The sequence below is a fragment of the Mus musculus genome, chromosome 1 (assembly GCF_000001635.26).
Source record: "Mus musculus strain C57BL/6J chromosome 1, GRCm38.p6 C57BL/6J".
In the NCBI taxonomy this organism is placed as follows: Eukaryota; Metazoa; Chordata; class Mammalia; order Rodentia; family Muridae; genus Mus; species Mus musculus.
In genome coordinates, this window is record NC_000067.6 from 68,334,442 (window position 1) to 68,362,441 (window position 28,000).

At 35.0% G+C, this 28,000-nt stretch overlaps 1 protein-coding gene across 5 annotated transcripts in view; it reads right to left on the reverse strand.

Annotated features, from left to right (window-relative positions):
* The window catches only part of Erbb4 (erb-b2 receptor tyrosine kinase 4), a 1,076,693-nt gene that overhangs the window by 302,558 nt on the left and 746,135 nt on the right, over positions 1-28,000 (reverse strand). For all 5 annotated transcript variants that reach the window (XM_006495692.4, XM_006495693.4, NM_010154.2 and 2 more), the window contains exons 6-9: positions 14,860-14,978; positions 12,105-12,246; positions 9,399-9,512; positions 4,916-5,042 (exon numbers count right to left, since the gene is read on the reverse strand). In XM_006495692.4, the coding sequence (XP_006495755.1) occupies positions 4,916-5,042; positions 9,399-9,512; positions 12,105-12,246; positions 14,860-14,978 (502 nt within the window). The remainder of the gene's footprint in view (positions 1-4,915; positions 5,043-9,398; positions 9,513-12,104; positions 12,247-14,859; positions 14,979-28,000) is intronic.

Sequence of the window (28,000 nt, forward strand, 5' to 3'; positions counted from 1 at the left end):
ACAACATTTCACATCACTCCTAATTACCTGTCTATTACTGAATTTTATATCTATCTTTTAATGTAAAATCTCTTTAAATCTGATAAAAATAGAAGCACTTAATTTGGGGAAATGACTTTTAACACTGCTCTCCCTTGGAAAGTAAAATTTTGACTACAAAATCATAAATCCTGGCTTCACTGAGAAAAGAATAAAAATTCAGGGCAAGCATACAATAGTGGAGTTAGCCCAATTCATGACTGAAAACTTCTCAGTTGTTAGAAGTTAAATAATTTTTTGGCCATTAACATGAAGTCAAATAAACCACAGATATTTTATATACTTAATATCAGACAGTCAAGACTCCCTTGAAAATAAGTTCACAAAATTCCCCTTTTCAACTTCAAAATACCTCTAGGGATTGCCATCCTAAAGTCCTCAGAGGTCCATAGTAACTTAAAATTGCTTTCCTCCCTAATCACAGAGCCATTTAGAAGAAGATTATGGCCCCTTGTCCTTCTGTTTGGTGACTCACAATAGCTTTCAGGATAGAAAAAACAAACTCACAATTCCCCTGAATGAAAGTTATTTTTGTCATGAAACTTAGGTGTGACTTCCACTATCCTGCCATTATTGGGACACATCATGAAACCTCCTCATGTCAGTCTGTTTATGCAACACAGTGCCAACTTGCTTGTGAGCCGCTTTTTTACTGTAAAAACATGCACATGAACAATGCTAAGATGGGATGACAGGGATATTGCTCTGATAACTCTAGACCTTTTGCAAGACTGTTATTTTCATTCTAATTAAGGATATGAGTTGGATTTGCATTCATGGCCAAGACACTATAAAGCCAGGGTGTGAAGACGCCAATTACCTTTCTTTACATCTTTTAAAATAAGAACGTTTAACTGAGAAAATTCTCAAGCCTATACTTTCTTATAGAAATGGCTGTCTGAATAAAATATCATTTAATTATGTCTTTTAACCTCACTATTAAATAACTAAGTCAATGAATAATTTTATTCTATTAAGAGGCCCTATTAATATATTGAGAGTAATGCCAATGAAAGTATATAAAACATTGTATTTACTAGAAGTTTACTGTTTATAATAGTCACATTATAATTCTACTCCATCTGCTTTCTTTCTCTCCCCACACATATACACACAGACTGAATAAACTACTACTCTGATGTGTGTGTGTGTGTATGATGTCTTCAATCTATTGATTAGAAATTATTGTCATAGTTTCATGAAATGAATGGGAAAGGCTTCAGAATATATGGCTCATCCTGGTATGAGACTGAGAATGGAAGATATATCATATTTCACATATATTTGTCTTATAAAATGTCATATATATTTTTCTTGAGCCACAATAGTATTACATTTTAACTTCAAGTATTCCAGGTTTCAGTGTTATGATTAAGAGCTGATACTCATCCAAACTAACAAACATGATGCATGTGAAATTAAATTTTGCCTTTATTTCTTTTTGAAGATAATCTGTAAAAGACTAGCATTAAGCCATAAAGTACTCTTAATTGAACCCTTTTCTGAGCTCTAAACTAGACACGGTCACTGAGGTTCTCCCGTTGCTCACTTCTCCCCAGCTTTAGTACTCTTTGTTCCCTGTGTCCTACTCGCGACTCTACTTTCCCTACCACGTGTACCAACCAAAACACTTTTTGATTTATTTACCTAAACAATCACAGAAGCTATTTATTAGCAATCCATTTCACAGCTTTCACTCGAGAAAAGCAAATGATTGTCAAGAAAGAGACTCCACAGAGCTCCATTCACCCCATTCATCATGTTGCTGTGAACCAAACTCTATGCTGGTCTGAATCAGGTGACCTACATAAGCTGTCTCATTTGTCTTTTGTGGGGTTCATTTCCAAGACACGCTTTTACCTTCGGACTTCCAGTCGCCATTAGTTTTTCTAGGCAGTTCATTTTTACTTGAATGGATAATTGATATTATAGTCCTTACAGAGTGAGGAATTTTAAGTTTCATAAACTGTGCGTGGTCTCTATTGTCCATGACATTTGTTTCTATTTGTTTTGTTTTTAAATGTTGACTAACTCTAAAGAGGAGATGAATATGCAAAATCCTCGTGAATAGCATAACTCCATAATAATCTTCTATAATGAAACAAGACTAAAATAATATTTTTAGAATAATTAAATCACCCATTTTCCAAATTTCCTCTCACAGACATTATTTAGAAGACTTTTGACCATAGAGAGGTCACTGTTCATAATTTTTCTACTATAATAACTTTTTTTTACAGAAGTTATCTATGAAGGTAGTATCACTTTACTTCATTCATTTGAAATTGTGGCACTTACAGGAATGTTTTAATTTTAACAGTAATTAGGCTTTTAATAATAACCCAAGGGCAATGCTTTTAAAATCATCTTACAGCAAAGGATTCCCTTTTGTCCCCTACAATCTTAGAAATGCACTACCAAAGACAACCTCAGATGTGCTAACTCTAGAGTGAGTCATTATTCGTGTGTAATTCCCTAGCCATTTTGTCCTAGTTTCAAAGAATCTTCATCACCTCTGCAGTGTGTGTGTGTGTGTGTGTGTGTGTGAGAGAGAGAGAGAGAGAGAGAGAGAAATCTACTTTGTGATTTTCTACATCATTCTTCAAGTACTCATATGACATTTATCTTCTTGTATTTTTTTATACAGAATGATTTCTAGGTCTATCTCTTGTTAATCTCAATTTTGATTCTAAGATTTTGAGGATTTTTATTTCAATATCTTTTTTATCACACTGGGCAGTTTTCTTATATTTGTTTTAATAATATCTAGATATTGAAATGATTTTAAAAATTCATGTATCTAAGAGAGAACATTATCTCTAGATTTTATTTTGAACTTTAAAAATGCCCAATGTTTGGTAAACACACAGATATACACGTGCGTGCCCACACACACACACACACACACACACACACACACACACACACACACACACACAAATATATGATTTAGACCAGATAATGCCAAAAAACACTTCTGTAAATCAATTCACTTCATGAATATATATTTTCAAATTGTTCCAAATATTGTAAGCTTGAAGCCTACATTTATCATATCTGTGATGTTTACTATCATCAGTGTTAGAAGATACAGAGTTACCTAGGAGATCTCTGAGTATACCTGTGAGAGATAATGTAGATTATGTTAGCCTCTCCATATGCTTGTGAGAAGTAATCTCTATCCAGTTGGTTTGGTGGAAAGACCAACCTGAAAAATGGCTGGCAGTGCTTTACAGGCTAGAGTTACGGGCTGAATAAAAAGGAGAGTGAGCCATATATATGTATGTGTATGTGTATGTGTATGTGTATGTACATGTGTATGTGTATGTGTAAGTGAATATGTATGTGTAAGTGTATGCATATGTATTGCAACCTGCTGGCTCACAGTCTTGCTGCCTTGAACATTTTGCCATATTAGATGTAACTTGAAACCGAACCAATGTAAACCTCTCCTTTCTTAAATTGTTTCTGTGAGAGTATCTTAAAGCAGTAATAGGAAAAATAACTAAAACAGCCTCTACATAGAAGGAAGCAATGGGCGTCAAGTGGCTCCATCTAATTTCTCGCATTAATAACAGATAATGTTTTTGTTATAGGAATATTTGATTTTAAAAGATAATTGATATATATTCCTTTTAGGATATCACGAACTCATTCAATTATTTAACAACAACAAAAATATTGACCCAAATCTCCTACCCAAAGAGCTAAATATGCCATGTCAACCATACAGATGATTTCAGAGGAGCTGCGTGGATGTTAGTAAAGTTAACCAAGTGGATCCTATTTCAAAATGGCGAGGGTCACTCAACGTATCATTGTCATCCATGATGGGGATGAGAGTTTCCAACTTTTAAGATGGAAGTTAGTAATCTTAATTTTTTAAAAAAAGTATTGGTTTGTCTAAACATAACACAGTAGACAGAAGGTATATGTATACTTTTATAGGTCATGACATGGGGCCATATTAAAAACTGCCTTTTTAATAGAGATATTTTATGCAAGAGCATAAATAACAATTTGTTTGAATGAAGATAAATACTCTGCCCCATTATTCATGCTGTTCTTATTTAGAGATATTTATTCATAATGTGTTCAGTTATTTTGCTTCCAGAAAAGATGTGATATATGTTCAGTGTAAGAGTTGAATTAAAAGATGTGAGAGATAGTCTTTATTTGTAGCCTGTAGCACTAATATTTAGAGATTAAATAGTAATATAGACAAATAGATAAAATACAAAGTATAGCTATTGACATTTTTATTACACAAAGCATACAAACTCAGTTATTTCCCAAGTTAAAGCCAGCAGGCGATTCTGTAATGAAGGACCCCAGATAATGTAACAATTTTTATTACCAAAATAAAATCCTCTTTATAGTAGCACTAATTTCCCCATATAAGAGAAAAATAGAGAGAAAAGGGGAATTTTTTAAAAGCAGATCAGGAGAATTTCAAGTTAATTTTAACTCAGGTTCTTTAAGTTCTTCCATGTTAAGCTTTTATTTGCTTGCTTGTTTATTTGCTTGTTTGTTTTAATATATGTTGTTTTGAACCAATTCCTTGCAAACTCAAGGGTACTTCCTTTCTTTATGTTTCCTTTTAAGACCTAGGTTTCCTAAGACTATGGATTTTAGATTTCCCTGAAAGTGTATTCAAGCTGAATTAGAGATCGGCATCCTCATTCCTAAATAGTAACCAGACTCCAAATGCAGATGTGTCTCCAGAATGACTGGGTGGCTGTCTACTGCTTTGGCTGGAAAGAGTTTAAGAAAAAGTAGCACTGTTCTAGGTCCAGATGAATCAACAAGGCAAGCATGCCGAGATAAGCTGCCCCCTCACTTCACAGAACAATATTGTACAGCATTGAATACTGACCCATGAATGCCAGTGACAAGAAAGATGAGATTGCCATTGATCTTTGTGCAGTTTATGAATTTGTCAATGTTACTTGAATCCACAGTCTGAGCAGACATCAGTGATCCCGTGCCGATTCCATCACATGCTAGAGAAGTAAGATTCAGAGTAAACAGCTGCAAAACACATTCTTGGCTAATAAATCACTACATTTTTCTTTTCATTATAAAATAAAAACATTTATTTCTGAATATAAAATTACTTATTGTTTTTCTAAAAACAAAGTTGTTTGTTGTTTTCTTTTGGTTTTCAAGACAAATTTGCTCTGTGTTGCCCTGGATGTCCTAGAACTTGCTTTGTAAACCAAGATGGCCTTGAACTCAGAGCTCTTCCAACCACTGCCTCCAGAGTGCTAAGATTAAATCAAGTGCTAGAATTAAAAAAAAATGTGTCACCATGCCCAACTATTGTATTTCCAGCACTTGCATTTATTTTCCCCACTTTGGTACTACCTGGCATTATATATGGTAAGCAAATTTAATAGTTCTGACCCTACTCCTTATTGGTTTACTATAATTCTATTTTCTTTCTCAATTAACCACTCCCCCATATACTTTGAACTCAATAAAATACAATTAAACTCAAGATAAAATCCACTAACCCATAAAAATATCCCAAGTACACACACACACACACACACGCACACACACACACGATATAAAAAATAATAAAACATGGAGACTATTTATGATGGTTACCTACTCCTGAGCATCAGTCCTGCCTTGGCATATGGTTAATCTACATAGTTTCACTTCCATGGAGAAAACTGATTTTATCTTTTCCAAAAAGTATCAAATAGCTTTCTGTTTAGAGGTGGGATTTTTGCATCCACTTCCCCTTCTCTGGACTGGTATCTTGTCTGACTTGATTTTGTTTAACTCTTGTAAATGGCCTCAGAACTCCTATGCATCCATATGTACATTATCCCATGAGGTTGTGTGGGTAAGGAGAAAGAGAGGATATGGGAAGCTGTAAGGGAGGAGAAAGAATAAAATCAAAATGCATTGTATGACCATGCATGGTGCAATGCACCTTTTATTCCAGCACTTGAGAGACAGATTCCATTTGTTTTTTTTTTAAATATATTTTCCCTTATTGGTTCATTATTACATATATTTCATTTTTCTACTTTAAGCCCTCTTCTGTTTTAGTGTACACACACCCACACACACAATTAAATACGGATTCAGAGACTGACTTATTTTGCTTAACATAATGATTTTTTGTTTCATTTGGTTTACAAAATTTGTCACAATCTTTGTCTAAAATTTCATTATATAATACTTTCATTATCTATTAATTTGCTGATAGACAACTAGGCTGGTTCTATTTTGTGGTTATTATGAAGAGGATTCCTATACACTTGGCAGTGTAGTATCTATGCTGAACTGATTTCAATGCCTTTGGTTATATATAAAAGCTGAATCATATGATAGCTCTATTTTTCAGGGTATACTTTGTCGGGGGAGGGATCAACCCTAAAACTGGTTTCCTTAGTGGCTGCACCAGTTCACATTCTCATCAGCAGGGTATGGGTTTCCTTTTTTGACTAGCATTGGTCATTAGGTTTGATAATAGCATTCAGATTATCTGTGAGACAGGACATTCAAGCAGTTTTATTATGCATTTCCCAACTGTGTTGTAGGGGGATTTTAATCCTGTAACATGTCTGCTCTGACGAGGGATCACATACAAAGACCTTCTGGGGAGCTGTGTGATCTACCTTTAATACAGACATGCCTTTAATCTCAGGATACAAAACATTCAAATCTTTGACTCCAAAGCCAGCCTGGAATAGATCAGGTTTCAGGTAAAGAAAAGCTTAGGTCAAGTCATTGCACAGGCAATCCCAGCACTCAGGAGATAGAGACATGCAGATCTCTGGGTGCTAGACAGTGAGTTTGAGTCAGTGAAGGGAGATGCAGTACAGTGGAGTTGAATTCATGCCAGTTCAGTATGTGGGAGCTCAGTGTGTGGAATCCTTAGGAAGTTTTTAATGGGACAATTTTACAGACAGGTTGCAGAGAGACCAAGCTAGACATAGGCAAAAACAGAACAAGAATGCGAAGGAGCCAGAAGATGAGAACAGATTTCTAGAGTTTGAGGCCAAGCAGAGCAATTCAATCAAAAGAGAAGCCAGTTTAAATCACTCAGCTTGGAGAGGAGTTTGGGCCAGAATTCACAAAGAGCTACAAAGGGTAAGCTTTTTCAGTAGTAAGTCTCACAGTCTGTAAACATTCTAGGCCTAGATTCGATTTACAGAGGCTAGAAGCTTCTATGAATAGGCCTAGGTGAGAAGACTGAGGTAGCACACTTCGAAGATGACAATTACTACAGAAGAATAAAAGTTACATTTGCATGGCTTAAGATCCTGAACATTTTGTCAACTGTTTGCTCTCTATGTGTATTCTTTCATTTGAAAACTATTTACTTAGTTCATTAGCTCATAATTTTTCATTAATTCTTTATTCAGCATTTACTACTGAGACTGAATAGAAATATTTTATCTATATCACAAACTAATGATGGGGGAAGAGAATAATCTCTGGGAAGGAAGGGGAGAAAAGGATCTGGGAGGGAGAAAGGAGGGGGAGAGGAAAGGGGAGCCAGTTCAGATATGGAAGGAGATGCGAGAGAAGTACAGAGGGTCAGGAATTTGAAAATAGGTGTGCAGCAATGGGAGAGGGGGAACTAGGGGTAGCCACTAGAAAGTTTAGATGCCAGGGACCCAAGAGGTTACCAGGACTCAACAGGGAGGACATTAGCTAAAATACCCAACAAAGGGGAGATAAAATGGGTAGAGTCTATATCCACTAGATAGGCACAGCTCCAAGTTAAGGGATGGGGCCACCCACCCACTTCAAAAATATTAATCCAGGATTTCTCCTGTCAAAAGAGGGACAGGGACAATGACTGGAGCAGAAACTGAAGGAAAGACCATCCAGAGACTGTCCCACCTAGGAATTCATCCCATCTGCTGACACCAAACCCAGACACTTTTGCTGATGCCAAGAAGCACTTGCTGACAGGAGCCTAGTATGATTGTTCCTTGAGAGGCTCTGCCAGAGCTGGATCAATGCAGATGCAAATGTACACAGCCAAACATTGGACAGAGCATGGGGACCCCAATGGAGAAGTTCAAGCAAGAATTGTAGGAGTTGAAGAGGTTTGCAACCATATAGGAAGAATAATAATATCAACCAACCAGAACCTCCAGAGCTCCCAAGGACTAAACCACCAACCAAAGAGTACACATGGGTTACCCATAGTTACATCTGGATATGTAGCAGAGAATTGCCTCATCTCGCATCACTGGAAGGGGAGCCCCTTGTTTCTGTGGAGGCTTAATGACCCAGGATAGGAGAACTCTAGGGCACTAAGGCAAGAGTGGGTAGACAGATGGGGGAGTACACTAATAGAGGCATGGGAGAGGGAGAAGGGGAAAGGGGGCTTGTGAAGGGGAAACTGGGAAGGGGGATAACATTTGAAATGTAAATAAATAAAATAATGAAAAATGAAAAAAGAATCATTTTAAGATTTCCATTTAAATTTAAGAGTCAGCATATGGTTATCACCTAGGCATGACTGAAATAAAGATTTATCAACTAATACATTATGTTATGAAGTAAAGTTTCTTATATCACGTTCATTTTAAACCAAGAATTTAATTTTTAAATGCTGGTATTTTAGTAAAATGATTTCTTGGTCTACTAATCATTTACAATTTAAAAGTTCAATAACAATAGTATATTAAAATATATATTAAATAGAAAACATTGTGATATAAGTACTGTAGTACTAGGGATAGTCATATATATTATATTACATATATAAATGTATATATGTGTATATATGTATATATAAAACTTACGATTTCCTAAGGATCTACTTTGAAAAACAGTTTGAATTTGAGTTAGAAAGAGATATAGAAAGAAAGAGATAAAAAGAGAAAGAGGTAGAGACAGAGACATTCACACTAAGAGCAAGTAGTCTAAAATCCTGAAGTTTCCCTTCACCAAGCCTTATTACAAAGCTTAAATTTTCACAGATCTGAATTCTGTCCTTATCCAGCTTAAAGATATTCTTCTATGGAAGAATACACACACACACAAACACACACACACACACATACACACACACAAATGAACACTATTTAACTTTTCTGAGTAGCTAATCCCACTGGCCTATTAAAAGTATATGAAGCCAGAAGCTCTAATTTTAATATCAGCCCTCTGGAGGGAAATATAGGCAGATCTCTGTGAGTTCTAGACCAGACTGTTCTAGAGTTCGAGTTCCAGGGCAGCAGAGCTCCAGGAGAGCTACACAAGGAAACCCCATTCCCAAACACCAAAACCTAAACCAACAACAACAACAACAATAAAGAGGTTCAGAGAAGCTGTTGGTGAATACCTGTTGCAACCCAATGCCCGGAAGAATCACTCACCTTTGGGGCAAATATCGGTGCAAGGCTTACACATTTTAATCCCATTTTCTTCTACTTCCATCTTAGAACTAGGGCAGGCTCGTACACAAGAACTGGAATCTACCACGAAGTTATCTGATATTTAAAAAGAAATCAAAGAAGCAATAACGGTTAATGATCATGTTACAAAGGAGATAGATTATGACTTAAAAATTGTTAGCATTATTGATAATGTTTATGACTCTTCCTCTGAACCACATACATCCCTAAACACAGGAACCTGAAACAACATCTTCAATGCACGCACTCCGATCCAAGGGTGGTGTGTTATATGCATGAGTATCTGATAGCCTACTGCTCCGCATTCTGAATTGCCCCCAAGATAGAATTATTTCTTTTATGGACTTAGGAAACCACATTACATTTAGTTCGTGTTCCTTAATAATTCTTCATTTCTTGACATTATGCAAGTTGGAAGTCTAAAATACTTCAGGTTCATGAAGCACAAGTGACACTTGAGTTAAACCTCTTTGGATCAAGAGAGTGTACTTCAGATCCAAGAGCTTATGTTCAAAATGGGTCCAGTGTTTTATAGGAGTGCCACCAAAACTTTCTGATCCACAGTGAAAATTTGAAAGATAGCATGTTAGCAAATGTGTACAGTTAGACAAGGACCATGGTATTACTTAGACATGGTAACATGCTTAGGGAATCAGTAATCTCTGAAATGCCAAGAATTTCTCTTTCAATAAAAATTAAATCACTGCATCTCCAGAAATAGAGGGACAACATGATGCTTGCAAAAGTAGTCTGGCTTGAAATGTAGCAACCTTCCCTAAATACTACCCTTGACATATATACAATAACATGAAAGATTCCAAACATGCTGCGGGCCCAAAGCAAAAAAGACATGTGGTTCTAGTAATTCTGCTTGATGGGCCTTATGATCTAATTTCCTGTTTAATATTTCATCTATTGTTAGGGGAAATGCCCTAGAGATTTATGAAGCCTCATCTAGTTAAATCTAACCAAGACCTCTAGGCTTTCAGAGTCAAGACATACTCTCTATGGCATGGGATTATATACCAACTAACAAATAGCTTCTGAAATGAATTTTGGACCTGATAGAGACAGAGAATCTAGTCACGGGTCTGGGCTGTTGTTTTTGTTGTTTTCTTTTGTTTGTTTGTTTGTTTGTTTGTTTGTTTGTTTTTGTTATTGTTTGTTTTTGTTTTGTCATTGTGATCAACATACTGTCTTTATTTGGAGTGATAAATTTATACTTTTATGATGAGTCAACACAGTATGGAGATGAAAGGAGATTACTCAGCCAAGGTAGTGGAAGAAGTCAAGTGAGATACAAGGTACACGTTTTCTATGTAGTTACTAGCAGTCCAGTGACTTTATATGGAGAAACGGGTGGCTCAAGAGCACTAGCTTGCATTATGAGAAGATGCAGAAGATGCGTGGAACTCAAGGTAGAAGAAGGGTATGGATAGTAATCAACAACGGACCCTACAATATCGTACTTTAAACACTTGACCTCAAGGTTCTGCCTGTGCTTGTGCATGCTTTCAAAGGTAGGCATTGTGAGTTGGAAGTAGATTATTATACAAGGCTTTGGAAGATCACACCCACCTTGCTTTTTTTTCAGTCTCAATACAAGAGTCTTTGCCACAAGCTCCTCCAGCATGAGCTCAATCCCTTCCCTGCTTTCTGAGGAGTCTGAGGAATCTGCTCTCTGAAATCTCTGGCACCAGGAGAAACATTTTTTCCTTTTCCCTCTTAGGTTCTTTCTTTCAGGCAGTTTTATCATGGCAAAACAAAGTAACTAATACAAGGAATGCATATAATTCTGTCTGTATACAGTATTTTGGATTTCAAGTTATCTGCCATCAACCCCCTACTCAAAAAGTATAAGATGCACTGGCCCTTCTTCCATTTTTTTCAACAAGTTATGAGTTTTTAGATTTCAGAATGCTGAAGTGGGCAGTGTTGACCCATATTTAGACAGTAAATGACCAAATAATCCAAAGATAGTTATAGTTTGGCAGTCTAGGTCCATAGAGCAGTCTTCAGGTCTTAATGTTACATTAGAAAAACAGTGAAGTGTTTCAAACTGGTCAGAAACAAGGACATTCTAACTACCTTATTGAAAGTCTATAGCTTCTAAAGCTCCACTTTTAGGGGTGTTTAAACAAGTGTTATTTATTTATATGATCACATATACTATTTAACATGTCATCAAAGTAATGATGGTCTTCTTGAATCTCTAACATGCTATCAGTTTCTTAGATATCCCATATTAAATTGTTATGGCATATATTCTAGTATAGGTAAATAATCAGCAATAAATGTATACATAAAGCCAACACTATCAGAATCTGACATTATTTATAAGATAGCCTACTGTCAAAATTGATCTTTTCTGAGAAACAACACCATGTGTTGAAAACCCAGGGTATAAAGAAAATGATCAGGGTTTAGGAATCTGTTCCCCTCCACCCTCCCTGACATGTCCTTGTTATGACTTCAGGAGAGTAACTTAAACATGTTTAGCATTATTTTCCTCTTTTTCTTTGAGATATATGAATGATAGGACCCACAGCCAATGTAAAATAATTTACAGTGTTTAATTTCAAGTTTCAAATTAAAGGATCATATATGAAACCTCTCATTTTTCAGGTAGAGCTCTAGTTATTTGACCTGTCTTAATGTATCACTTACGTGGACATTTCTTAACACAGAATGCTCCATACGTGTACTTTGCATTGAAGTTGTGTTCCAGTTGAAAGGTGGTTGGATTGTAGACAAATGTTTGGGGACATTGAGTAACGCAGGCTCCACTGTCATTGAAGTTCATGCAGGCCTGCAACACAGCAGATACATTTGTAAACAGCTTTCCTACATACTTGTCAATAAAACACTACCATCATGGTTTTGTGACATGTACTCTTTTATCTATAATATTTCAATTTTAAAAATTCTGCCCAAACTGATAAATTGTAAGTCACTGTGACCTTAACTGTTCATCAGCCTCTCATCCTCTTTTGTGTCTATATATATTACCAGCTGTATTACTTCTCTTCACATAGAGTAACATTCATGTGTATATATGTATACATATATGTATAAATATGTGTATATGACATGTACACACAAACACAAAATGCATATTTATAATAAACAGTTTTATATTGAGAATTGGTTTATAATATTGAACATAGACATGTGACAGATTATTTGAATTTGCACTGACTTAGAACATGTAATTTCAGTCTTTACAATCAGCTTGAGTTTCCAGTTCTGCAGGTAAGGATTTTATTTTGGAGAATGTGGTTGGTGAGTTTGTGCATGGTATGACATGAAAAATACAACTATCATCATTCTACAATAGGAAACATAGTGATAGTCATTTATTTACCTGTATATCAGGAGTAACCAGAAAAAGTGAAGTGATTATAAAGGTAAAATGTGAAGAGGTAAGATTTAAATCAAATGATGCCCCTTTTTATGATGGTACATCATTTCCTGTACCCAACATGTTCAAAAGGCATCTCTGTTTTGCTAACATACATTTGTCTTCAAATGTCTTTTCATCATTGATATTTCCAAATTCACTTGAGAAAATTGAAAACTATTTTCTACCTGAGATATCAAAACAATGTACACATAATCATTTGACTAACAAACATAGGGACAACCTAACTCTTTTAATTAAGAAATAAAACTCTCTTATGAATAATTGAGAGCTTGAAAAAGAGCTACCATTATCCAAAGCTGTGTTTTACACTTCATTATAAATTGTCAAATGGTTATTAATAAGAATTAATGTATTCACTTTCCTCGCAACATTTGCTTCATCAATTGTTGTTTCAGCAAACACTTTATCACAAGATGAAAATTCTCTGATGATGGTCTACAAGGTGCATAATCAAAACAAGATCCACCAATGATACATTATTTGCTAAGATGACATTTCATAGGAAGACTCTATTAAAAAGCAATCTAGAAAACTTAGTGAGTTTTAATTTATAACCACAAAACATCATGTGTTCTTATATCTGAATAACTAAAACCGTTTCTGCATTGATATGCACTGTACATAGACTGCTTTGGAACAAGGGGATACAAGCCCGAGGAATTTACCTTCCAGATAACACACAAGCACGATATAAACTTACACCAAAGCCTCAGGCTGGCATTCATGAACATTCTGTATTAAATGCCAAAGTATAATCACTGGACCATTCCAATATAGTAATGAAACGAGAGCTCTCAAGAGCACCTGGTACTGCTTATCACAATAATACAACTAAAAAGGCACAGTGCCACATCCTACAGGGAAAGGCTTTTCTACTGTTTACCACCACTCTGGCTCTGGAATCATTAATGTAACACCTGCAGTGTGCAATGTCTTTAAAATCAAGCTTGGTTCTCCCCTCTCTATGCTGATGACAGACAAGAAAGGGCCCTCAGTTTGGCTGCCAAGGCTCTTCCTTGGATACTTAACATGTGTCCCCTCTCTATTCTTTGTTTGATCCCCTTTAACCAGATATAGTTTTGTTTCACTATAGAATCATATCAGACAAGTTAAGCTTCTTAGAATTCTTATGACTCAAGCAACAACTAGCTATAGCATTAGTGTTCTAATTTTTATTCTGCTTATTAGACAAAGTCTCAGTTCTTAAAAATTTCAATTTTAATATGTATTTGGTGGAACAAAATAAATTTCTGACATGTATTTTTAAAATATTTTAGAGATAGAAAGATTAAATTGTGCTCATTCTCAAAGAAAAAGGTGCATTGTTTGTCATTTTAGATAAAATTAAATAGAATTATGATTTATGAATGAATGTACTATCACTCATAAAATTACCTATCAAAAGAACAAAAAATTATATCAAGGACTTAATATAAAATATAATTTTAAAATTTCAACGAAGCTATGAATGTTGCTTTTTTAAAGTAAAAATAACCTCTTCAAAAACATAAAACATTCATATTATCACATAAATAGATTTAAATGTGCATTTCTTAATTTTAAATGCAGAATAATATAAGTTTTTTAACACAGCAAAATGAAAAATATTTAAATGCATAGATTCTTCTGATATAACCTTGAAATTGATATTCAAGAACAAGCTTTGTTCACTCATGGAACTCAATACTGCTACAACATAAAGCAGTAAGCCTAGAAGGTAGGGAAACAATATTTTCAATTTCTTAAAGCATGTTCATATTCATGCTTTCCAAAACAGTCACTTCACACATAAATTATATCAGAAATGCAGGACTGTTCAAACTGTCACAAACTAATTCTGTTTAATCAATAGACAACCTCGTTGGTAGAATGCCTGCTAGAATGGTACAGCACTTTTTCAACTAATAAAGAACAAGACATAATAAAATCTAGTGTTAAATATTCAATGTGAGTGAGTCTGATTCAGACATTAAGGAGAAAGAGAGAACATAGACATACAAAGCAGTCAGTGTCCTTTGGTCCTGAGCAGCCTCCAGCACATTCTCGATGGCAGCAGTCACTAACGTAGGGTCCATAGCACCTGCCATCACATTGTTCAGCACACACAGTTCTGGTCACTGTAGAAAACAAAGATGAGGCCTTAACCAAAGCCATCCACTGACAGAATTAAATTTTTAATAACAATACATGTTCTTGGATAACTAGTAATGACTAAATCAGAAAAAAAAACATTTAATTAATTAAGTCTGTAATTAGGAGTACGAAGTTGTATAAGTGTGTGTGCAACTATATATAACTATATATGTATATGTATAATATGTATATTATATATAATTATTTGGGGTTCAGCAATAATTTAATGAGCAGTTAAGTGGCTAAAGCAAAGCAAAGTACTTTCTTAGGAAGAAAGTGTTCTAAGATCCAACACCCATTCATAATAAATGTGGGAAGCCACATGTGCCATTGCTGAGTGGCACTGACTACTGCTGGCCACCACGCATAAGACTGGACAAACAACCAATGTGTACATATGCAGTAAAGTTTTTTGCAAAGACACTGCCTGGCCCAGGCATGATAATGAGGTTCTGTAAGGTACTGAGAGTATAACCAATCAGATGTGAAACATGCAAATGAGGCGTAGTGCATAACCAATCCGGGTGTAAGACACGCCTCTCCTAGGCCTATAAAAGCAGCACCAGTTCTGGGCTCGGGGTCTTTTCGCCTCTACAATCAAGCTCTCCCAATAAACGTGTGCAGAAGGATCCTGTTGCAGCGTCGTTCTTCCTGGCCAGTCGAGTGCGCGCAAGAATAAAAGTCTTGGAAAGATCAGGAATTCAAGACCCATACCTAAACATGATAAAAGCAATCTACAGCAAACCAGTAGCCAACATCAAAGTAAATGGTGAGAAGCTGGAAGCAATCCAACTAAAATCAGGGACTAGACAAGACTGTCCACTTTCTCCCTACCTATTCAACATAGTACTTGAAGTCCTAGCCAGAACTATTTGACAACAAAAGGAGATCAAGGGGATACAAATAGGAAAGGAAGAAGTCAAAATATCACTTTTTGCAGATGATGTGATAGTATATATAAGTGACCCTAAAAATTCCACCAGAGAACTCCTAAACCTGATAAACACCTTCAGTGAAGTAGCTGGATATAAAATTAACTCAAACAAGTCAATGGCCTTTCTCTAAACAAAGGATAAGCAGGCTGAGAAAGAAATTAGGGAATCAACACCCTTCTCAATAGTCACAAATAATATAAAATACCTTGGTGTGACTCTAACTAAGAAACTGAAAGATCTGTATGATAAGAACTTCAAGTCTCTGAAGAAAGAAATTAAAGAAGATCTCAGAAGATAAAAACATCTCCCATGCTCATGGATTGGCAGGATCAATATAGTAAAAAAAAAAAAAAAAAAAAAAAAAAAGCAATCTACAGATTCAATGCAATCCCCATCAAAATTCCAACTCAATTCTTCAACGAATTAGAAAGATTTGCAAATTCTTCTGGAATAACAAAAACCTAGGATAGCAAAAACTCTTCTCAAGGATAAAAGAACCTCTGGTGGAATCACCATGCCTGACCTAAAGCTGTATTACAGAGCAATTGTGATAAAAAATGCATGGTACTGGTATAGCACCAGACAAGTAGACCAATGGAATAGAACTGAAGACCCAGAAATGAACCCACACACCTATGGTCACTTGATCTTTGACAAGGGAGCTAAAACCATCGAGTGGAAAAAAGACAGCATTGTCACCAAATGGTGCTGGCACAACTGGCAGTTATCATGTAGAAGAATGTGAATTGATCCATTCCTATCTCCTTGTACTAAGGTCAAATCTAAGTGGATCAAGGAACTCCACATAAACCAGAGACAGTGAAACTTAATAGAGAAGAAAGTAGGGAAAAGCCTCAAAGATATGGGCACAGGGGAAAAATTCCTGAATAGAACAGCAATGGCTTGTGCTGTAAGATCCAGAATCGACAAATGGGACCTCATAACATTACAAAGCTTCTGTAAGGCAAAAGACACAGTCAATAAGACAAAAAGGGCACAAACAAATTGGGAAAGGATCTTTACCAATCCTAAATCAGATAGGGGACTAATATCCAACATATATAAAGAACTCAAGAAGGTGGACTCCAGAAAATCAAATAAATCCATTAAAATTAGGGCTCAGAGCTAAACAAAGTATTCTCACCTGAGGAATACTGAATTGCTGAGAAGCACCTGAAAAAATGTTCAGCATCCTTAATCATCAGGGAAATGCAAATCAAAACAACCCTGAGATTCCACCTCACACCAGTCAGAATGGCTGAGATAAAAAATTCAGGTGACAGCAGATGCTGGCGAGGATGTGGAGAAAGACGAACACTCCTCCATTGTTGGTGGGATTGCAAGCTTGTACAACCACTCTGGAAATCAGTCTGGCGGTTCCTCAGAAAATTGGACATAGTACTACCAGAGGATCCTACAATACCTCTCCTGGGAATATAACCAGAAGATGTTCCAACTGGTAATAAGGACACATGCTCCACTATGTTCATAGCAGTCTTATTTATTATAGCCAGAAGCTGGAAAGAACCCAGGTGTTCCTCAACAGAGGAATGGATACAGAAAATATGGTACATTTACACAATGGAGTACTACTCAGCTATTAAAAAGAATGAATTTATGAGATTCCTAGGCAAATGGATGGAGCTGGAGGGCATCATCCTGAGTAAGGTAACCCAATCACAAAAGAACTCACATGATATATACTCACTGATAAGGTGATATTAGCCCAGAAACTTAGAATACCCAAGATACAAGATCCAATTTGCAAAACACGTGAAACTCAAGAAGAACTAAGACCAAAAAAGTGTGGACACTTTGCCCCTTCTTAGAATTGGGAACAAAACACCCATGGAAGGAGTTACAGAGACAACGTTTGGAGCTGAGACAAAAGGATGGACCATCTAGAGACTGCCATACCTGGGGATCCATCCCAAAATCAGCCTCCTAATGCTGACACCATTGCATTCACCAGCAAGATTTTGCTGAAAGGACCCTGATATAGCTGTCTCTTGTGAGGCTATTCCAGGGCCTGGCAAAAACAGAAGTGGATGCTCACAGTCAGCTATTAGATGGAACACAGGGCCCCCAATGGAGGAGCTAGAGAAAGTACCCAAGGAGCTAAAGGGGTCTGCAGCCCTATAGGTGGAATAGCAATATGAACTAACCAGTACCCCCGGAGCTCATGTCTCTAGCTGCATATGTATCAGAAGATGGCCTAGTCGGCCATCATTGGGAAGAGAGGCCCCTTGGTCTTGCAAACTTTATATGCCCCAGTACAGGGGAAGTGGGAGTAGGTAGGTAGGGGGTTGGGGGGGGGGAGGCTCTGGGGGATTTTTGGGATAGCATTTGAAATTTAAATGAAGAAAATACCTAATTAAAAAAATTTAAAAAAGAAAGTGCTCTCAGAAATAGAAAAATATATTTGCAATCGATTCACATTATATTTTACAGAAAAGGCAGGAAAGGAACATAAACAGGAAAAGAAGGAAATGAAGGAATGGCGGAAGAGAGCAAGGGAGGGAGAGAAAGAGAAGGAAGGAAGCAAACAAGGGAGGAAGGATGAAAAGACATCTATATTTTCTACTCGTTTCTTACTCATGAATCCAATTCATAGTATCAAATTACTATATAATTTAATAACAGGAACACTCAGCTTGGATATTAAAGTTACAGAATGGGGGAAAAGTATCCTACTTATTTCAATTATTACAGAGATATACCTTCTAAGTACTTTTTTCTTGTGAACTTTACAATATATATATATATATAGATATATAGATATAATATAATTTGCATATGTATATATATGTATTTATACTTCTGCCTCATTTCTTTTATGCTTTGTTATCTTTTCTTGAAACAAGTGGGTTTAAGACCACTTCTGCCACAGACTATATTCACTCATCACAATTAATGAAATGTTATCTAACCAGTTCCTCCTCTAAAAATTGCGCATGGATTTTCTGTTTTTCTTTCCCCATCACTTCTGATAACAGAGAAAGTCATCAATTCTGGTTCATTAATTTTTTTTATAACTTCTCTATCTCTACATTAGTTTGTATCCAGAAGATATTCCAACTGGTAAGAAGGATACATGCTCCACTATGTTCCGAGCAGCCTTATTTATAATAGCCAGAAGTTGGAAAGAACCCAGGTGTTCCTCAACAGAGGAATGGATACAGAAAATGTAGTACATTTGCACAATAGAGTACTACTCAGCTATTAAAAAGAATGAATTTATGAGATTCCTAGGCAAACGGATGAACCTGGAGGGCATCATCCTGAGTGAGTTAACCCAATCACAAAAGAACTCACATGATATGTACTCACTGATATGTGGATATTAGCCCAGAAACTTAGGATACCCAAGATATAAGATACAACTTGCGAAACACATGAAACTCAAGAAGAACTAAGACCAAAAAAGTGTGGACACTTTGCCCCTTCTTAGAATTGGGAAATATATATACACACACATATATATACATATATACATATATATATATATATACATACACATATATATATATACACATACATATATACATATATATACACATACACATATATATATACACATACATATATACATATATATACACATACACATATATACATACACACACATATATATTGCATACCATAAATATATGTTGCCTAAATCATTATAGCATCTAAATCTGTATTATTGTGTACAATGCTAATGCTACTCCTTATAAAATTTAACTAAATCCTACACTTACTTATATGTACAAATTTGTACGTATTTCAGGGTACATAGTGCAAAATATTTTCATACATAGTTTTATAAAGATTGTATCCAAATATATATTTGTACTCACAGATATAAGAAAGCTATTCCAGTAGACTGAAAATAACTAATTAAAATAGCAGACATATGTTACATATGCTAGATAAACAAATTACTACATTTCAAATAAGCGTAGTGAAAGGGCATCCCATTACTTTGTTTCTAGGTAACAAGCATTGCTCAGCTTGAAATCAGCAGCACAGACCTCAAAGCAAACATATTTTATAAGCTACACCATATTTAACTTATGTTATAAGCAACACAATAATTAATTCTAGACATATACATTTATAGGTTAATTTTTTATTTATAACTGTCTTGATTTATTATATTACACAAAATGTTTCAGTTTCTTTTTATTTACTTTCACCTTCCCTGCCATTTGGGAATAACTGTAGAAAACATTAAACCTATAAGATTACTAACTCACAATCTATTTAAATATTATTTATTATTTACATTAAAATTTTATACTCAGAAGGCAGTGTTTATACATGAAAAGAACATTCCAAAATTTGTAAACTTTGTAACAATTATTATTCTATTAAACTCTTAAGCATAAGTTTTAAACTATTACCTTTTCTACAATAAATAAATTTTAAATTTTTTGAAGTCACAATATCTGACATATAATGGTCAAATATCGCCTATTTCTAGGGCATTTGGGATTTCTAGTGGTCCATTCCATCTTAGCAGAATGTAGAGAAGTCTAATTCTTTATCCAAGCATGTATCTTTTAACAAAATCTGCTTCTGCCTAGGGAAATCCTCCAGGAGCTGCTGGACCTGCACAGGACCCTTGGAAACAAACTATCACACTCTACATTAAAAATTCATCCAGAGACACTGATCAAGTGTTAAGAAATGGAATTAGGGACCAATTTAGAACCAAAGCAAGAGGAATTCTGCAACGTACAGGCATCCTCAGATCCCTGCTTATCTCTGCTTCAAGGTATCTTCAATCTACTAGAAGATGCAAAAAAGGAAATTTATTATAAACAGGAGGATATACTCTTGAAATCCTGTTGATTTTATCCAATCAGAATAAAGGCTCTTTTCACATTCAAAATAATAATAATAATAATAATAATAATAATAATGAATTAATGCATTTTAAAAGAATAAAAACCTATTCTTCAACTGATATTTATGTAAGTTCAATATGTAATCTTCAATATGAAAAATAACACTTTTTGTTTCCAAGAATTTTATGTTCCTTAAATATCAATGAAAATTTAGTGAACACACACTATATTTTACTAGCTTCTGTGTTTGTCTGATAAAGAAGAAACCAGAAAGAACGAATGTAACAAGTAAGTTTTCTAAACAGACAGCTTTCAGAGACTATTCTTCCTATTGTTTAGGCTTTTTTTTTAGGGAGAAAGCATCCCCTTGGATGTGTCAAAGCTGATACAGGATGGGGTGAAGACCAGCATATAATATATTTGTTTAATGATTTTTGTTGATTATTCAGTATTAGTTACTTAATATTGGTAACGTCAAAATGTACTGATAATTTATTTTTATTTATTCATTTATTTATTTATTTTTGGTTTTTCGAGACAGGGTTTCTCTGTATAGCCCTGGCTGTCCTGGTTACTGATAATTGTAATGATGTAGACACACAAAATAATCAGTGCCTGAAATCAATAACTCAACTTTTAACTTTGTTCATTTCCACCTTTATTCACATATTTTATTAGATTGGCCCCCTATAAGTAGGTTCTCTGAGCTGTTTCACTAAGTCCACTAAAATACTTGAGAGGAGATGTAACTAGCTCTTGAAGTGCTGGCATGCCATTAAATGTAATTAAATTAAATAGTAAAATATTGGAAGTTAGATTACTTTTCATATGAATCGTAGTAACTAGAACCTTAGAATGGAGAGTCATTCAAGAACACATTCAATGGAATCAGATATGCAAATTTGATTGACAGGGAAGCCATTGAGAAAAAAACCACTCCCAACAGTTACCATATCTGATAGAAGACGTATTTTATCAGTATCTCCCCAATAAAAACAAAAATTGAATTCCTATTCTAAATACATTGCTAACCATTATTATGACCAAATTGTTACCGTGGAATAAGTTTACTTTATTTCAAAGTGACAGTCAGTTTACAGATCAAATATTTACTGTTGAGTTCTCTCAGGAGCAGCAAAAATCATTACACTGGTTAGAAAAAAATCTGTTTATAAAATAAGAAAATTAAGGATACATTTGTGGAGCATTTTTTTAGATCCCACTATCATTCATATGACACTATCCTGTTCTTCTTTATTTATATCTTTCCCTCTTCCCTTCTTCACTGCCTTCTAATTGCATTTAATTTTTATATGTAATCTCTGTTAATGGAATAAAGATAGTCTACCAGAAATTTGAAATTGAACATAGCAATTATTGTGTGAATGAAAATTTTGATTCAGTTACTTTCAGCATGTCACAACGTTCATTTTTCACAGGCTTGCAACTAGTGTCGCTATCTAATGGTCCATAAACCTTATTTTTATAGGAGGATATACAGTATAGAAAGTGTGTATATATTGTTTGTTAATCATCTAATTCATTTAATCACATATATGAGATTATATGGCTGGCAATGCTTTAGGAATCTTAGAGGTATAATAGGTTCACTTTGAAGGAAGCTCTAGAGGATGACTTAAAAGTACAAACAACTATGTGTCACAAAATAGAATTGTGAAAAGTTGTCTAGGCTTTTCAAATGGATATGATCCTCCTTCCAACAAAATATTATTTGTTAATAGCTTCTCTAAATGAACAATCTGGATGTATCATAAGGTATACACACCTAAAGGTATTATAACAGTTTAATCCTAAATACATAGATGCTACAGTGCACCTGAAAAGCATGGTCTATTGCTCTACAGGCTTTGCTGAAATTGACATTCAGTCAGTTAATAAAAGCATGGTCAGATTTCTACAAGTACTAATCAGGGTTGATCCTTGTCCCAGTCTAGTCTCCAGTGACCTATGAACTGTGGCATGATAATATTGTTAGATGTATCTCAGAGGAAAGGAATCTTGTTTAGTCTATTCTTCATAATCCCCTGTTTTATTCATTTTCTTAATGCGGACTGCTTCACCTATTTTTTAAAGACATACTCAGTGATTCATTGAGAGAATTTAATGTTGATTTTACACTGTACTCTTAGCCCTAAGGTATATTCTCTATCATTAGGAGACTATTAACATTTACAAGGTTTGTGAGTCAAGAATCAAAGAAAAACGTTATTATATTATAATAATTATAAAAGAAGACTAGCAATGATTATGAATCATCATACCAACCACAGAACTATTGACAGATATTTCAGGACATAAAGAAGAATATGAGAATGAATAAAAATGTCAGTTGAGTTTTGTGTGTTCATATGTATGTATGTATGTGTCTGTTTTATGTGTGTATAAGCTCATATGTGTGCACAAGTGTCTGTTTGTGTGTATGCATATGTATGCTTGTGTGTGCCAGTGTGCTTGTGTCTATGTGTATGTGTGTGTGCTGGTGTCAGGGTATTCGTATCTGTATGAACTCCAGATCAATGCTCAGGTGTCTTCCTCAGCTACCATCTACCTTTTTGGGGGGTATAGACACTTTGTTAGATCCAGATTCTGAAACTCACCAATTTAGCTAGATTGTCAAGCTAGGAACCCCACCCCCCTTGCCAGATCATCCTGTCCCCACATGGCCAGAATTAGAACGCTAGATGTCTATTGTAGTACTTGGGTCTTAATGTACTTTCTGGGAATCAAACTCAAGTCCTTATGATTGCAAGGCATGCATTTTATCAACTAAGCCATCTCTGGAGCTTGTGCTTTTGTTAAGATTATCATTTTAATTTATTAAAGGCTGCAACCTCAAGAATTCGTCACAAAGCAGAATATGGTGCTGAGCATGGTGATGCAGACCATTAGGTTCAGCACTCAAAATGCAGAAGCAGCAGCACCTGGTTTATTGACAGCCCAAGTTGCATAGCAATATTCTCTTTAAAAACTTAAAGAAAAAACAAAGGTGTACGCAGCAGTTTGATGTAATTTGACTTATGGAATATCACATACATGAATATACTGCCTTGATGTAAAAACAAACAAATTTGGCACACCCTTTCAAAATTATCAGGAGAGAATGAAGATGAGCTTTCTCCTAATTAATACATATCTGCATTACTCCTTAATTTAGGATGCAAGATTTCAAAGAAATTCTCCATGTGAAAGACAGAAGTTCACGGCAGATCATGTATGAAGAAATCATGCATTCTTTATCACTTATTGATGAAGAAAATGAATCAAATAAACGCTTATGAACAAATAAGGAGACATAGTCAGACATCACTGGGGAAGCCAGTACCTTTTGATGATGTGCAAAAGCTTCTGTTTTGATAAGGATAAAATCCTCAACACTGAATGAACTGTGAGTTCATAAATTGATACATAAATCACAAACAGCCATTCATCAAACCCTATGCATTTATATATATCTATGACTTTGCAGTTCTTTGTAGAGAAATATGACTTATAGAGTGAGGTAAATTTTTATATAGTTACATATTTTGAACTTTCCATTGATTATAATTGCCCCTAATGTAATTTCAATATCCACTAAAGTAAAACTACTAGATTAATGGTAAAACATGACTCACAAAACTGTGACAGCATAAAAGAGTGAGAAGTTGCTCTTCTTGTGGTGAAATAAGATGTAAACATAAATTATAAGTTAAAAAAATCAAATGACAGAAAAATAGAAATGACTAAGGTAATTCTAATAAATTAAGAAAGAGTATCACAATATTTGTATATAAATATATGTACAAATATACATACATAGATGTCACACTGTTTGCTATTAATTACTTTTAATAAAAAGAAAGGAGGGAAATTTTCCTCACAGATAGTGAGATTGTTAAAATTTACTACGGGTCCTTGGGTATTATTTAAATAGTTTGTACAGAAATATAAAATCTGTAAAGATATAACCTATATATTTCAGAGAGCAAATTAATTATCCCAGTGTCACAGATGAAGACATTAATATTTAAAAGTATTTAACTAGGTTGTCTCAGGTCACATACTGAGTTATTATCAAACTAGGTCTTTAAATTATTTTCTAAATTCTTATACATTCCTGGATTGGTAGACATTAAATTTGAAGCCACAAACAATATGTGTCTAAAGGTAAGAAAGGGTCAAGGGGACTTAGAGTAGTGAGGAAGATGGCTCCAGAAACTATTTTTTTATTAGATATTTTCTTCATTTACATTTCAAATGCTATCCCAAAAGTTCCCTATACCCTCTCCTTGCCCTGCTCCCCTACCCACTGAGTCTTATTTCTTGGCCCTGGTGTTCCCCTGTGCTGGGGCATATAAAGTTTGCAAGACCAAGGGGCCTCTCTTCCCAATGATGGCCAACTAGGCCATCTTCTGCTATATATGCAGCTAGAGACATGAGCTCTAGGGGTACTGGCTACTTCATATTGTTGTTTCACCTATAGGGTTGCAGACTCCTTCAGCTCCTTGGGTATTTTCTCTAGCTCCTCCATTGGGCGCCCTGTGTTCCATCCAATAGATGACTGTGAGCATCCACTTCTGGGCGCCCTGTGTTCCATCCAATAGATGACTGTGAGCATCCACTTCTGTATTTGCCAGGCACTGGCATAGCCTCATACAAGACAGCTGTATCAGGGTCCTTTCAGCAAAATTTTGCTGGCATAAGCAATAGTGTCTGGGTTTGGTAGCTGATTATGGGATGGATCCCCAAGTGATGTAGTCTCTGGATGGTCCATCCTCGCATCTTAACTACAAACTTTGTCTCTGTAACTCCTTTCATGGGTATTTTTTTAAATGCAATACCATGTACCTAAAATAATCTCAGATACTTCTGTTTTCACTCCTGTAAACCAGATCATTCCTATCCCACATGAATTAACAATATTGACAGTGATCATAATGAAAACTAAGTTGTCACTTCAATTCTCTCCACATCTGTTGCTAAAGCTTTTATCTAGCAGGCACATACATGGATGTACATACATATAAACATAAATGACTTCATAGCATCTAACATAGAAGCAGTTTCAAATTGAAATTTTATAGAGGAGGCAAGGGGACCTATTGGGAGCTAATATATAAATCTACATTTCAGTAATAGCAACAATGGGTAGTGAGTATAAGACTCACATTACACATGTATGGCTTAAGTATTTAATAAAGAATGCTTTTAAAATATAGCATGTTTCTTTCTAATATAATCTACTTCATACATTTTTACTGCTATCCAGGGTTCACTGGAGTAACTAGACAGTCTGTTAACAAGCCCCAACAGGGCTGCCTTCTCTGGTCTCAGTGAGAGAGGATGCACCTAATATGGCAGAGACTTGATGTGCCTGGGTTGGACGATACCTGGGGGTGAGGGTCATGTCCCCTTTCTCAGTTGAAGAGGAGGGAATCAGTGTGGGGGAGGACATGGAGGGGACAGCACTAGGGATGTAAATAAATAAACTAGTTAATTAATTAATTAAAAAAAGAAAAACAATTCTCAGCTCAGTGCACATAGATCAAATCAGGAAAATGTAAAACAGCCTGAGTTCTCCTTGTATACCTATTCTACAGCAAAGTATACTTCTAATTACTTCACAAACATAAATCCACTGGTGATAACTTGTCCAAATTAGGATCACTGGGACCACAAAATCTATTGGAACACAGTGTCTGTTACTATTTTTCTCACCATAAACATCATTTTATCATGTCATTTATTTGCTGTACCTTTTTGTTAGACACTAGGACAACAGGCAAGTGGACAGAAGATACAAAACCAAAAGTAGCTCAATGGAACTCATGACTTCAATTGTCAAATTCCATGGCATGATCTCATCTCCCTTTTCATTTCAGAATATCCACAGGAAAAGCACAATTTCATATATTGGATCTCTGCCTCACAATCCCTTAGCATGACACCCAGCCAGATCTCCCAACAAGACTGTGTTTTCATCTGTACCATGGTTCAGACAAAGATACCTACTCTAGTTAGATAGAAATCATGCTCCTCCTTCAATCTATGAAGAATGTCATGATAATATAATTAATAGCAATTTGTTGCCATGTTCGTCAAGGAAATTATTGACTTGCTGTTTAACATGTTAAATGTGTGTAAGTAATTACTACACTGTAATGTCTTCCGTAATTTTACAATGTCTCCAGAAACTATACATTCAAAAAGGGGAAAATAGAAAATAATTGAAATCAATAAGAGGGCTTATAGGCGTACAAAGTTATTAGTAAATACAAGAGTTTTAATTAAAGATGCTGGCTCCTAACAAAGGTTTGCTGTTCCCTTGATTGATCAGGGGTGCTGGCTCAGCTCTTTTCCTCTCCACATTAACTCCCACATGCTTTTCTCAGTTCTAATTAGAAGTTTAGCATATTGGCACCTTCCTTTAAAATTATATTGTTCTACAAAGACTTTAACACCATCATACTATGATAAATTCTATGTTTATGCATGTATACAAGTATAATTGGTTTATTATCCTCACAATTTGTCATTTGAGTCTCACAATTTAAAATGTGATGTTCATGGAGAAAGAAATACAACTTAATTTTGAGTGGTTACTTTTTCTTGACTATATTTTGGGGAAAACCTTTGAGTAATCAATATTTAATAATATTAAATACTTCATTTGATTCTGTCATGGGTATATTTAAAAACAAATATGAGAAGTCATACTTCCAACACTTTCCTTCCTTATGAAAGAATGGAACAAACGGGCTATTTTCTTTTCCTGTTTTAAACAATGTTTCAATATGTTGCAACTGTAAAAGTGATTTTCACATTTCTAAGCATAATAAAATATGCAGAGACTTGTTAACTTTCAATTTACTTAAGATAAACTATAAGGTCTTCATAGAAACAATAAATAATATAAAATGTTGTTTGAAAAACGTGTTTATAAATGTATTAAATATCACATTAAGAATTTTCTATAGCATATTGACTTTTATCTAAAAGATGTAATGGAAGCAGAAGTTTTCAGTCTTAAAATAATGTCTTAGCTTAAATTAATTTAATGACAAATGAGCAAAAGTACCCTGTCTGTTTAGTCCAGCAGCTAAAATACATTTTCTCTTCCATTTTTATATTGTTTTACTTTAATTCAGGAGAGAAACACATTTTTCTTTCTATTGCTAAATACACATATTATCTATTTTGTTTCTAGGGAAGAAACGACATTTGAAAAACAACTTA